General features: G+C 41.5%; 1 protein-coding gene across 1 annotated transcript in view; it reads right to left on the bottom strand.

Moving 5' to 3' along the window:
- Positions 1–835: 835 nt before the first annotated feature.
- TXLNG (taxilin gamma) overlaps positions 836–15,111 on the bottom strand; it is a 52,555-nt gene continuing 38,279 nt past the window's right edge. Inside the window, exons 6-10 of the mRNA XM_079909800.1 lie at positions 13,473–13,592; positions 11,716–11,790; positions 5,740–5,832; positions 5,003–5,098; positions 836–3,984 (exon numbers count right to left, since the gene is read on the bottom strand). Coding sequence (XP_079765926.1) covers positions 3,694–3,984; positions 5,003–5,098; positions 5,740–5,832; positions 11,716–11,790; positions 13,473–13,592 — 675 coding nt within the window. The 3' untranslated portion in view covers positions 836–3,693. The remainder of the gene's footprint in view (positions 3,985–5,002; positions 5,099–5,739; positions 5,833–11,715; positions 11,791–13,472; positions 13,593–15,111) is intronic.

Genomic DNA, 15,111 nt, shown 5'->3' with positions numbered 1-15,111 from the left:
AACTACCTAAAACTTAATGTCATTTGACCCATATGCTATTTCTGCCTTAACTTGGGCAGCTTTAAACAAACACGAGATTTCTCCCCAAGAAAGAAAAGCTTGTGTGGCAGGTGAGCAAAGGGGACAGACTGGCCTGCAGCTTGGCCCTCAACCTCTTCTGTGAGGCCTGCCAGCTAGGGATGGTTTTCGCATTGATTTTTTTTAAAGAAATATTTTTTAAGCATTTTAGTGAGTCAGTCAGTCGCACTGCACATTCCCTGACCAGTGATTGAACCTGGGCCCCAGGCAGTGAAAGCGTAGAGTCCTAACCACTGGCCAGCCAGGGAATTCTCTACATTGATTTTTAAAGGTTGTTTGTTGTTTAGGAAGAAACAACCACAGTAATCCTAAAATACTTACTTGCTGACTTACCTGACTTACAGGAAAAGTTTGCCAACTCCTTCGTATATTTGACTATATGTGCTTAAATACTTTTTGTTCACCATCAAATAAGGTCTTTTCCTATGTGCCCCTGTGTACATACCTACTCTCCTGCTGTTGAGATAGGCACACCCTGCAATGTGCTAAGAGCACCCAAGCTGAAGAAATCCAGTCCTTGTAGATTTTTGAAGCTCTGACAGCAACTACACTGTAGAGTTTTCCTAGTTCTCTATTTTAGAGGTTAAAAAAAGGGTCTGGCTACATAAAACTCGTCTTCTGTCACCCAATCTGAGTGGCTGGTGCCCCATCTTCTTTCTTGAATCATACAATAATGAAACTATTTTTTAAGGCACAAGGAACAGTATCTACAACTGTCTTTGCACTTGATCGGCATTAAGGTCACATGGGCAACAAAAGAATACACAGAAGCTGTTAAGTTTATCATACATATTTACTTAATCTATACAGAATTGAGTAGATAAAATCAGATTCACATTAGTGAAAAATCTCTACAAAATGTCTTTGAAAAGCAAAACAAGACTGCCTCTTAACAATTCGTATCCTCATGAAAGACGTGGGCTGTAAAAATAAAGCAGTGTGTTTAGCACAAACTAGAAGATATCTGCATCATTTTTTCACAGTTATTTCCATCTACAGTCTGAAAGAGGTAGATTTTTCTGCAACACCTGAGAATTGAATTGACAACCAGGTGTAGTAAAGGCAGTTGCATACATAACTAAAAAATACTGGTCTCAAGACCAAGAAATGTACTCCTACAAGTCTGAGGATGAAATGGTCCATTAGCCAAGACCCAAGTTTTCTCTACTCCTTGGAGTCTCCTGCCACTATAAATAATATACATCAAGATTCCATGATGGTGCAGCAAATGCAGTTGAAGCAAATTTGACATTTCAATCTTTCCTGGGCCAGCCTTAGTAGCATTACAGTGTTCTAGAATGTGGTAGAAACAGGGTGTGCTACAAAGCCACAACACTGGGCTGGCGAGGTGATTGCTTTAGGAGCGTGTCCTTCTCAGAGGGTCCCGTTTGTATTTATTCACAGGGTAATGGAAGGAGAGATTCTGAAAGGATACCAAATGCACCCCAGAGAGAATCCATGTCCTTTAAACACCATGAGAGCATCTAGCTAAAAATACACAGTAAGCCAAAAGCAGCAGGCCAAGTACTGTAAATCATGTCGCTTTACAAAGCCCTTGAAAACACGCAACAGGTCCGTTACAATCTTCCACACAGGACAAGCACCACAAAGAAACGTGGCGGGCTACACAAATGGCTTAAGATGGTCAGAGCTGTACATCCAGCAGAGCGCTTGTGAAATGGGATCATTAGTACCAATTTTACAGTAGAGTGTACTTCTGATGTATACCTGCATTTCCTCTCAGGGAAATGAGTCCAATATTTCATTTAGTAACCGAAGGGGGTATCTATAAAAGGCTGCTGGAGGAGGATGTGTTTGTTTTTGCTTCCGACTCATTTGCACAGTAATTAGATAACCAACTTTGTGGGTTTCTTTTCCTTCACTGTCTGGCCCTTTGATTAACATGACTGATGGCGGAAGCTTAGATATAATCTGCCACTCCAGGCGCTGTTGCCTATCTATTGGACAGTTTTCAATTCTTCAACCCAGTTTAGACCATGAACGTGACAGGACAAATAAAACTTTAACAAAGAGAAAAACCCTTTTAACTGGACAGAAGGGAGTTTATTCGGTCCAGTAAGCAATATAAGAAGTGTCAGTTTGATAGTTTTGCTCAGTGGAATGTGCTAACATCAGTTCTAATAGAGCCTTTTTATTTCATAAAGTATTTCAATGCAAATTATACCAGGGACAAAGTCAAAACTCTCATCAGTGCAGCCTGGCTAATGATGTGTATAAACTCGACCACATGTGACACTGTGAAGAACAAAGGAAGTTAGAGAGCAAATCCAAAAGTGATGTGCTGCATTTCCGAAGTCCCCCATTCCAAGTGTAGACACCTTGATAATACTGGTTTTTACTAAAAAAAAAAAAAAAAAAAAAAAACCCCAAAAAAACACTAAGAAAAGGGGCAGAAACAGACTGAAAGCATAAGTAATAAATAGATCCTGGCTACTCTCTGCCAAGTTTCCTCAAAGTTAATGCTGGTTCCAGTCTTTGTTTTAGAAATGGAATCAGTTTCATTCAGTTAGCATGATCATAATTAAAATTCCCTTTAAAAAACCCTGGAGAACGGTGCTGTTTGGACTGTCGGAACAGTTGGACACCAACTTTCAAGCAGCCAGAAGGTAGTGGAGGGACTTCCGCTTAAGGAAAGCTACACATGATTTTATCCTCATCGCCTTACACTGACTGACAAAGGACTGTCAGTGGCAGCCCTCCGTGGGAAGTGGAGGATGCGCACGCAAACCAACCACCAGGCTCCCCACACAGCGGGCATCCAGGTGGTCCAAATTCAGATACTGCTTCTATCCTGAAAACAGTGGTGGGACTGTTTTTAATCACATAAACGTTAGCCCTGTCTCTCCAAGGATTTGCCTGTATATACTACTTTGTTTAAAAGTTACACCTTTATGTACATATTCTGCCAAAACCAAGTCTAGGCTTGCAGCCACCTCAATTTGTCAAGTGATATAAATATCAAAAAGCTAATTTGAATCAAATATGCTATGCTTGTTTCTGACCCAAGCCTAGAGTTTTATTTTTACTTGGCATTTAAAATGGGCTATTAGACAAATATCTAATCACCTTGATATTTTTCTTTGAGTAATATTAATTGCGGGAGGGGCAGGATGTTTAAACGAGTATTGTTTTCACATCAGGAACCATTATCAGGGACTTCCCTGGCGGTCCAGTGGTTAGGACTGGTTCAATTCCTCATCAGGGAACGAAGATCCCACAAGCCGCGGGGCGGGGGTGGGGGTGGGGGTGGGGAACCGTTATCAGAACAAAGTTCCCTTGTAATGGTCAGCCCTGGTGAGTGACATTTTAATTCGGACAATTCTGTGCAAGCAGCAGGGGAGAGGGAGAAAGGCAATGAGCACATGCATTCCGATGAAGGGGAAAGAGGCAGATGTGCAACACAGCTGAGGAAAATGTAGAGAGAAACTATTCAAACCTGCCAAGCAGCCTCCTGTACCACATAAGTCCAGTAGTTCTAAGAAAATACAGATATGGTAGAAAAAGTAAGAAAATTTTCACCACAAAACCAAGTTACTACTAACAGAGAAAGTTATACACAAAATAGAGCTCTCGATACAGTGATCATACTTGATCTCAGTCAACTGACTCGATGCTGGGCCCGGCACCCAGGGACTCGGCCTCCGGGCTGACACGGGCAGTGCTTTGCCAGGCGGCGCTGGGCTCCTCGGCAGAAGCCGGGGCAGCGCAGGGCTGGGCCCTGGGCGGCGCTGGGCCCCCGCCCGCCGCCCTCCCCGAGACCTGTTCCTTCAGCACCTCGACCTTCTCACTGAGCTCGTTCCTCTCCGTCTGCAGGGCCCGGCACAGCTTCTCCAGCCGTTCCAGTTTTATGTGAAAGGCCTTGTACTCTTTATCTCGCACAGTTTTCTGCAAAGAGGAAAAAGCAGGATTTATGTAACCCAACTGAATACAAGTTAGGTTACCGGATACAACAAATTTAAGTCTTTTGAGCCACTTGTTGGGTCACCTCTTGAACATGTTCAGTTTCTTCAACACCTCCCAACGTCCCGCCACCTGCCTTCTGCACACATAGCTACAGACACCAATTAACGTGGTTCTGGGGTGACAAAATGAAATTCCCCGTCATGTTTCTTAAAAAGAACCAAAGCTGGGCTTCCCTGGTGGCGCAGTGGTTGAGAGTCCGCCTGCCGATGCAGGGAAGACGGGTTCGTGCCCCGGTCCGGGAAGATCCCACACGCCGCAGAGCGGCTGGGCCCGTGAGCCATGGCCGCTGACCCTGCGCGCCCGGAGCCTGTGCTCCACAGCGGGAGAGGCCACAACAGTGAGAGGCCCGCGTACCGCAAAAAAAAAAAAAAAAAAAAAAAAAAAAAGACCAAAGCCCACTTTTAAAAGCATTTTGTATTGATGAATTACTAAGGAAATTGAAGATACTCACCACCAAAGACTAGCGGATAAAAAATGAAGGGCCTGCTTAAAAAAGAGGAGGACTCATCTTATTTCCACCTAGATTTCTCTTGTTTTTACCAATCCTCAGATGAGAACAGGATTTAAGGTGTGATATTTAGTGTTTGCAAACAGTACATCTCAGCTTCGTAAGACTGGCAAAAAGTACTATGCTACCTTTTCAGAAAGAGTAAGTCGAGGTGGAGAGAGAGGCACCCGAGTCAGTGGCCTGTGCTGGCCAGGTGGGCACCTGGTCGGAAGGCAGATTCCCCGACCCTCAGCCCCAGACCCAGTCAATCAAACGCCGGCTGAGCGGTGGGAAAGCCCACGTCACCTGGGACTCTAGCTGCGACTCCTGCCGGGACAGATCCCACTCAGCAGCTCTGGCCAGAGCCCTCGGCTAGGACGGCAGTGTCACAAGGCACGTCCCCCTGCCCTGTCAGCTACCTGAACATCATGAGCCCGCGGGAAACCACCTCACCTCTTCAGCCATTTGCAGAAGTGCTTTGTTATTGTTTTCCCATTTGGTCCGCCATATTATCGTTTCTTTTTCCAGTTTTTTAATTTTCTTTGTCATCTGCGAATCGACACAATTGCAAATTTAAATTCAAGGTTCCCTTATCTCTACAGCCCGCCCCACCCCCTGACCGTGCGCATACTAGTTCTCAGTTTAATATCGAGGATACCGCCTGCCTTATCACAGGCAGGAAAAAGAACCAGACGCCAAAAAATTGGTTTGCTTGAGGGAGAAAGAATTCAGTGGGAGTATAAACGAAGAAGAAGAAGGAAAAAAAAAGCTAAAAAGGTAGAAACACTGATCTGTATCGACCAACCAAAATACGTAGTTACTGTTCTGGGCGTGGTTGTCTTTAAATAATTTGATCTCCAAGGACATCGAGCTTTGTGAAAAGGGTGTGGGGTGGGGCTGGGAGGTATCACCTGAAGCAAGTAAAGACACCGCTTTACGGCTAGCAACAAATTGTATTTAATAGAGGAGTTAACTTTAATAAAGACAACTGTGAGGGCCTAGAGATCACTAGCTACATGGGGTACTACTGAGGGCAAAGTGACTAAACATGATGCCACTGGAGGATCAGAAGAGATGAAATGAAGACAGTACAGTAAAAACATGAACTCATCCAAGTAGCAATCATGCTTAAAATAGCTTCTTATATAAATTCCCCTTTAGGCAATACTCCACTAAAAATAGGCAAATACCTTTTCCATTTCCTGCCGGAAGGTTGTAAACAGTTCATTACTTTTTGCCATGGTAGTCTGGAATTCTTCAAACTTATCCATATAAAGAGAAAGCTACAGAAAACAAGTATAAAAAATTCAGAGTTCTAGGTAAATGATTTAAAATCCCAAACACTTTCAAAAAGAACATAATATGGTTAAACGTTGCCTGTTATAAGCGACAGAAATAAGAACAAATGCACAGCCAATCCTCGACCCCAGACATCAATGGCTGCAGTTCTAAGAACCCACTGGAATGCACTGAAACTTAGGAAGTTATGTTAACCTCACCATCTTTAGATGAAACTGTTTAAAATGTACAAATATTAGCTCCATTCCGCCAATTATAATAAAAACTGAAGTATGTGGAATAGCTATAAATTTCATACAATTAATCCTTTATGAACTACCTCCTCTCCTTATATTTGAAAAATTGTCCTTGGAAAAAGATCATTCTCTTAGAATACCACCTGCACAGTTCCTAGCTTGAAATCAGGGATATCTCTTTTCTTAATGTAGGCAGGAAAATGAAACAGAAGCCAAAGGATTGGTGTGGTTAGGGGAGAAAGAATTCAGTGGGAGTATAGTTAAGAGAAAAAAGCTGAAAGAAGTAGAAACAGCAATTTTTCTTTTAACTCCCACCCTTAAGGAATTTTTATTCTAGCTGGGAAAATAAGGCACTAACCGATAAGGCAAGCAGAATTTAGAACACAGAGTCACCTTCTCCCCCAGGACAGGAATTAACAGAAGCCAGGGGTGGGGGGAGGCGCGGTAGGGGTCAGAATAGAATAGTTAGGGAAGCTCCTTGTGGCTGAGGCCCAAGCTAGGTCTCAAGGGCAGGCTGAATTATTTCATTTCAGACAAGGTGGGAACCCTGAGAGCCCACCTAATGTAACTGCATTATTTCAGGATGAGGAAACAGGCCTGGAGGAATAAAGTGCTTTGCTCAAGATCACACAGCACATATAAAGAAAGCGGAGAAGAAAAGATCACCAGCGGCCAAGAAACAGCGTCAGCGATGCCTGTCCACCTTCAGCAGTGCTGTGTGCGGAGCATAAAGAGAAACCAAGACCAGGGCGGGAGGGGAGATGCCCTGGGAGGGAGCGGAGCAGCCGGTGGAAAGACGGGAGGCCAGCTCCGCTGTGTGGGAAGGAGACGCGGACCAAAAGCGACGCTACCAATGGCAACAGGCCAGGCGAAGCTACCATAAGACAGCCAAAGCACGCCCCCAGGAGGGGGAGGCTGAAGGCCGGGACCAACAGAAATTTCAGGGTGAAGAGAATAGCGCAGAGGATTTCCAAGCAGAGCAGTCCATAGAGGGGCACATGGTGACAGAGCCGCCAGGGCCGCTGGCCTGGGGTCGGAACAGCGGTGAGGCTCGGGCAGACTGGTGGAGCAGTTCCAGCACCTGAGGGAGATTAGAAGTTATGGCAGTCTTAGCATGGTCTGTTTTTATCAAAGACAGAACATCCAGGTGGACTGTCCCGTCAGAGTTCAACGCTGGCCCCCTCTGGGCAATGAGTAAGTGGCAACTACCATCTTGGACTTAAGGGCCTAGATTACAAAATTGGTCAAAACACACCAATAAGACTAAGGTCATCAACAAAGCCTGGAAACGGACATGGTGGGCAAGAGCAGAGAATGAGATGGACTCTTGGGAAGAACAGCACATTTGGGGAGCAGGAAAAGGAAGAGGCGGCAGCAAAGGAAACAAATTAACGATCAGATAACATGACTCAGGGCGACACAGATCACAGACAAGAGAAGCTGCACTGCTAACAGTACAACAGAACTGGAGCTGCCTGTGAACTCGGTAGAAGGGCCCTCTGGGGCCCTGCATTAAAGTCCATCTTCCAAAGCTATCTATAGACTTTTTATACGTTTTCCACATTGATTCTCTTCTCCATTTATGTGGACAACTGAATTTATAGGGCTAGTAAGGGGTTCAAAGTTTCCTAGAAGCATTCTAGCACAATAACTTATGGTGGAAAGTTCAAAAGACTTCTTCAGTTTTCACTCTAAGTTAGGCTAGCTTTATAGGAAACGAGTGTCACCACGCTGTAAAACGCACCCAAAGACAAACAGCACTCAAGAAATGTGTTCATACAGATTCAGGCCAGTCTGCATTTTAGAACTAATCTAGAGTCCTTACATTTAAAAAACTTGTTACATAATAAACTTTCAAAATGAGTAATACATTTTTTCATCAAAATGTAATCTACTTTTCTGAGAAAGGGTGAATTGTAGGTACAAATGCCTAATTTCACCTGTCTGTGAAGACATGGGAAGTCCTTCCTGTACCTCTTCTTTGAGTGGGGAGGCATCTGCTACCCTTACTCCATACAAGGCACCACAGAGAAAGACTGCATTAGAACAAACCTAAGGGGTCTGGACTGAAAAGCAGGGAGGCAACGAAGAAAAGCCTAGGCCTAGACAGCTTCATGGGTGAATTCTACCAAACACTGAAAGAAGAACAAACACCAATTCTTATCAAACTCTTCCCAAAAAGTGAAGAGAAGGGAATACTCCTGAACTCATTCTACAAGGCCAGCATTGCCCTGATACCAAAGCCAGATAAGACAGTACAGGCCAGATAAGAAAACTACAAGGATGGTTCAACATAGGCAAATCAATAAATGTGACACACCACGTTAATACAATAGCATGAAAGACAAAAATCGTATGATCTAATAGATGCAGAAAATGCATGTGGTAAAATTCAACATAAATTCATGATAAAAATGCTTAACAGGGAATCCCTGGTGGTCCAGTGGTTAGGAATCTGCGCTTTCACTGCCAAGGGCACGGATTCAATCCCTGGTCAGGGAACTAAGATCCCACAAGCCACGTAGTGCAGCCAAGACGAAACAAAGCAAAACAAACAAAAAAACGCTCAACAAACTGGGTACAAGGAAGGAACATACTTAATATAATAAAGGCCATATATGACAGAGCCACAGCTAACATCACACTCCAGTCAGTTGAAGGCTGAACGCTTTCCCTCTAAGATCAGGAACAAGACAGGATGCCCACTCTCACCACTTCTATTCAACACAATAGTGAAATTCCTAGCCTGAGCAATTAAACAAGAAATAAACAGCATCCAAAGCAGAAAGGAATAAGCAAAACTGTCTGTTTGCTGATGACATGATCTTATATATAGAAAATCCTGAAGACCCCACAAAAAAATGGTAGAATAAATCCAGTAAGGTTTCGGGATACAAAATCAACATACAGAAATCAGTTATGTTTCTATACACTAACAACAAAATATCTGAAAAAGGAATAAACAGAAATAAATAAAATAATCCTATTTTCTATAGCATTAAAAAAATACTTAGGAATACATTTAACCAACGAAATGAAAAATCTATACACTGAAAACTGTAAGACATTGATGAAAGAAATTGAAGACAAAAATAAGTGGAAAGGTACCCTGTGTTCATGGATCAGAAGAGTAAATATTGTTAACAATGTTCACACTAGCCAAAGCCCTATCAAAACTCCAATGGCATTTGCCATAGAAATAGAACAAATAACCCTAGAATGTGTATGGAACCACAGAAACAAACAAACAGAACAAAATAGCCAAAGCAATCTTGAGAAAACAAAGCTAGAGGTATTACACTCCCTGATTTCAAGCTTCATTACAAAGCTATAGTAACCAAAACAATATACTATGGGCATTAAAAGCAGAGACAGACCAACGGGGTCAGAACTGAGAGCCCCCCAAAAAAACCCACACAGGGACTTCCCTGGTGGCGCAGTGCTTAAGAATCTGCCTGCCAAGGCAGGGGACATGGGTTTAAGCCCTGGTCCGGGAAGATCCCACATACTGCGGAGCAACTAAGCCCGTGTGCCACAACTACTGAGCCCATGTGCCACAACTACTGAAGCCCACGCGCCTAGAGCCCATGCTCTGCAACAAGAGAAGCCACCGTGATGAGAGGCCTGCACAACACAATCAAGAGTAGCCCCTGCTCACCCCAACTAGAGAAAGCCTGCGCACAGCAACGAAGACCCAACACAGCCAAAAAATAAATAAATAAATTTGAAACAAAACAAAACAAAAATAAACCCACACAAATATGGTCAATAATATTTGAGAAATATGGTCAATAATATTTGACAATAATATTCTTGGCTCAAGTATTTGAGCCAAGAATACTCAATGGGGAAAGGAAAGTATCTTCAATAAAAGGTGTTGGGAAAACTGGATAACCACATGCAGAGGAATGAAACTGGACTGCTATCTTGTACCAGTCACAAAAATTAACTTGAAATAGGTTAAGGACTTAAACAGGAGATATGAAACTGTAAAACTCCTAGAAGAAAACATAGGTTAAAAAGATCCTTGACAGTGGTCTTGGCAATGAATTTTTGGATATGACAACAAAAGCACAAGCAACAAAAGCAAAAATCAACACGTGGGACTACATCAAACTAAAAAGCTTCTGCACAAAAAACAATCAACAGAATGAAAAGGCAGTCTACGGAATGGGAGAAAATATCTACAAACCATATATATCTGATAAAGGGTTAATATCCAAAATATATAAGGAACTCATACAACTCAATAGCAAAAAATAAATTAAAAAAATTTTTTAAATCTTAACTTAAAAACCAGCTTCAATAGACATTTTTCCAAAGACATACAAATGGCCAACAAGTACATGAAAAGGTGCTCAGCATCACTAGTCATCAAGGAAATACAAATCAAAACCACAGTAAGATATCACCTCACACCTGTTAACAAATGCTGGAGCGGGTGTGGAGAAAAGGGAACCTTGTGCACTGTCAGTGGAATTGTAAACTGCTGCAGCCACTATGGAAAACAGTATAAAGACTCCTCAAAAAATTAAAAATAGAACCACCATATGATTCAGAAATTCCACTTCTGGGTATATATCCAAAAGAAATGAAAACAGGATCTCAAAGAGATATCAGCACTCCCATGTTCATTGCAGCATTATTCACAATAGCCAAGGTATGGAAGAAACCTAAGTGTCCATCAACATATAACTGGATAAAGAAAATGTGGTGTATATACACAATGGAATATTATTCAGCCATAAGAAAGAAGAAAATCTTACAATTTGTGACACAGTGGATGGGCTTTGAGGGCATTATGCTAAGTGAAATAAGTGAGACACAGAAAGACAAATACTAAATACCGTATGATAATCACTTACCTGTAGAATCTAAAAAAGCCAAACTCAAAGAAACAGAGTAGAATGGTGGTTGCCAGAGGTGGAGGGCGGGGAGAAAGGGGAAGATGTTGGTCAAAGGGTACAAACTTTCAATCAGAAGATGAATAAGTTCCAGGGATCTCATGTACAGCATGGTGGCTATAGTGAACAATATTGTACAGGGGAAGAAGGGAGGGAGGGAGGAAGGAAAGTTGGGGGCCCGCATTAAGGTGGCCACCACCTCCATACTCTACCTGGGAGTGGAAATGCATGATCAATAGGTAGTTTTTTAAAATAGGTTACAGGCTCATAGCACAAAATTTTAAAGATTTTACGTTACACTATATGAAAATGCCATTTTGTAGGTCAAATAAGTATCAGCAATTTCATATGGTTCAACCTCACAAAAAAGAACTAAAATCTGAAGATTTATCAGTTTTTCTTTAGTAGGAAATTAGCTGACACACATGGGAACAGACAGAGAAAGGGAGGAAATACGTGTGATACTGGAAGGAGGACCTGCACATAGCGGGACAAACTGTCCCTTCTGCCTGATTCCTGGGACCGAGTGCTAAAACCAGGAAAGTCCTAGGCAAATCAGGATGAGGTGGTCACCCTAAATGAAGATGGAAACTCCAAGAGGGACGTGTGATCTACTCTCAGGTCTGCTGGGAACAAGCAAAATCATCTTAGAGGAGGTTCAAGGTATGTATCAAATGAACCATAGATTTTTTTCTTACAAATTCTACTACCCCTGCCGTCAAGTTACCTGCTGTTTTAGTTGTACTTCTTGTTGTTTCATTTGTTCATATTTGTGTCTTGATTCCGTTGCTTCTTTTAATAACTAGAAGACAGAAACATTCTGGCAAAATACTAATAGTCATTACAAATATGACTACAACGTCCAACGACCAGATAGTTAGGCTTAACCCTTCCACTCATTATTTTAGCAAGAACCACGACTCTATGAATGAAACATTCTGTCACATCAATTGCTAATTACCTGTATCTTTGATCTGTTCCATTGTTAACACTTAGGAATGTAGGAATACTCTTTTATTGCTTAGAAGAAGTACCCAGGAGGCCTAATAATAGGTTTACAAAACTCAGGGTTAAACTGTTGTCTTTTAGATGAAAATAATGAGAAGTCTAGTATTGAGCAGAAAACATGGCTGAGAATCTCGACATTATCTGGGTCATTTAGAAAGCCCCTCTGGGACGTCCCTGGCGGTCCAGTGGTTAAGACTGCGCTTCCACTGCAGGGGGCACAGGTTCGATCCCTGGTCAGGGAACTAAGATCCCGCATGCTATGTGGTGTGGCCAAAAAAGAAAAAAAAATTAGAAAGCCCCTCTGCTCCATGAGAGGCAAGATGAGGCACTGTATGGAGCAAAACAATGAAATCAGGAACCTGGTTTCTGATCACATTTTTTTTAAAGCTGGGGGTGGGGGTAGGGGTGGTGATGGGATGGGAGCTTTAATTTATATACTTGAGTTTAAGGAAATTATGTAGTGAAATTGCATAGTAGGCAGCTGTGAAATTCAGTCCCTGAAGTAAAATGTCACACTTAGTCCAGTAGGTTTTGAAAAGTCCTTAAAACCAACCAGAAATAGATGTATCGTATGTATTTATTTAAATATGTGTATCATATTTCTATTCTAACTTGGGAAATGACAACTGTCTCTTCAGTTATGCATGGGACGGCGCTGTCAGTTCACATGGAACGACCACGGTGTATGAAAAATGTCTCTCTCTTAACCCTAGACTCACACTCAGAGTGACATGTTCACATCATGAGGGCCACTCAGGACCCGAGTCTTCAGACCTGGCTCGCCTCAGGGCCTAGGTTACTTAAGTGAAATCTGCATGGGACCGTCCTCATTATCATAACCACTTCTGACTTTTTTTTTTTTTTTTTTTTGGTTAAGCAGGTAAAGTTAAATTTGCATGTGTTAAATATACAAACCCAATGACATTCCACTGTATTCACAATTACTGACAGGCCATATAATCTGAGCACACATTCTGAGAATAATGCTGAGTGATTAGGATGTAGAGAATTCTGTTAAAGTTTTTCAGAAAATTATACCAGAGTAAACAAATAAGTTTCCCTAGTTTCAAGTTACTTGTTTGAAATAAACTGTAACAGTATGAAGGACACCCATGTTTGGTAAGCTTGCTATTAAATCGAATCCCCAAATTTAATGTGTTAAATACTGCTATAATTATTAAACTTGGTGGCCATTATCTAAAAAGTGAAATAAATATTCTAAGCACAGAAAAGTCCTATCAGTGCAGGTCTTTGCAGTAACTTGGTCTAATCTCTCCAGTGTATCTTCTGTATATAAAGTTAAATAGAAAGAAAAAGCTAATGTTTTCTAACACACACATGCCCTTCACAATCTAGAGAAAAAAACAATTAGCACAACCCAGTGCTAATTTAAATGTAGAATAAGTTTAAATGTTTTAAATGGCTTTGGTTACAATTTTGGCAATCATTTCTTTTTTTAAGAAATTGCAAACTTACAAACTCTCTCTCTCTTTGATGCTTCTCATCAGCTTCTTTTATCAGCTGTGTCGTCTGCTGCAGTTTGGCGTCCACAAGCTGCTGCTGCAGTTCCTTGTGTTTGAATACTTTATCAATGTGCTGCGGGGAACGTAAAATTTCTTCCGTCACTTAATGAAATAAGGGACAGGATGACGAGGAAACACGACACAAGTTACAAGACCTCACTCATGAGGCTGCTTTTCCTGCTAATACCACCGGGGCTAATACCAGCAAGGTGCCTGTCTGCATGCTGTGCTGGCAGAAGCCTGTGTCGGCATCCCTCCCTCCGGAGATGGCCCAGCAGCACCTCAGCAGCCGGCCTCATACTATTTCTGCCGTAAGGTGAAAATGAAGCTCAAATTGTACCAAGAAAAAGACGGCTACGGAGATCAAACTGTTAAACCCATAATACATCATACACATAATTACTGGATATTTTTTTCTCCCCATTAAATTTTCCCAAATCTCTCAATTGGAGGCAGCATGCTGTGATGGGAGGAATGGCCCCAGTCGAATTCTCCCCCTTGCTGAACGTCAGTCCCCTCACCTGTGGGGGGCAGCCACACCCACACTGCAGCACTGTAAAGGCCAACGCAACGGCTATACTATGTAAGGTGCTCGGTGCCTGGCACTTATCAGATAAATTTGATAAAAGGTCATTATGATTTCCAAGTGAAATTATTAAGTGGTTGTTTATGTACAATAAAGTCATCAGAACATCCCTCCCTGACCAAGGAAGGAACATTCAATAATACTCAAACTGAATAAGGCTCACAGGTAATGTGGTTTCAACATACATAGCTTTCAAATTTTCTGCATCTATAATGTGTCATATTAAACTACAAAACTAAAACAATAATTTAAGAAAAGTGAGGGCTTTATAATCTAATAGAAAATTTATTCTCTAGGACAAAAAAAGTTTCTTCAACAAACACACTGTAAGAATAAAAAAGAGAGAAAAGGAAATGTTTATGTTAGAGACTTGACACACGTCAGCCAGTGAAGCAGACGGGCTTTATCTGGATGATTCAAATAGGTTTTTTCTTTTTTTAAAAAAAACGGGGAGACAATCGGAAAAATGTAAACGATGACTAGATTTTATTATTAAATAATTACTGCTAATTTTTCAGGTATGAAAATGGTATTGTGGTCACATCTAAAAATGAATCCTTAGTCTTTGTGAGGTACACCCTCAAATATATATGAATGGACTGATACCTTGGATTTGCTTCAAAATAACCCAGGGGAAAGTGATGGGAATATAGTTGAAACTGTGGTTTCATTTGCTAAAACCAGGTGATACAGTCTCTACTTTCTTCGTTTATAATTTTCCATAATAATAAGGGGGGAAAAGGTAAGCAAAAAGCATCGAGAGTGATAAAAAGAAAATCTTTAAAAAAACTAACAGTTTTTAAAGGGCTATATGGAAAACTAATATAAAGTTTGCCTTGAAAACTGGATAAAATAACCCACAGAGATGCCACAATCTTTTTTTTTTTTAAATCAGCTATTTTAAGCTACCTCTATAAGGGATACAACACACATAAGAGAACATTTTACTAACTTAAAAGGCAGGGAATGTGTCATTTAAAGAACCTAACCCTTTGTTCCTGCCCAT

Source organism: Stenella coeruleoalba (assembly GCF_951394435.1).
Source record: "Stenella coeruleoalba genome assembly, chromosome: X".
Lineage (NCBI taxonomy): Eukaryota > Metazoa > Chordata > Mammalia > Artiodactyla > Delphinidae > Stenella > Stenella coeruleoalba.
The sequence above is the reverse complement of the archived record's forward strand: the minus strand, read 5'-3'. Positions and strand labels throughout refer to the sequence as shown.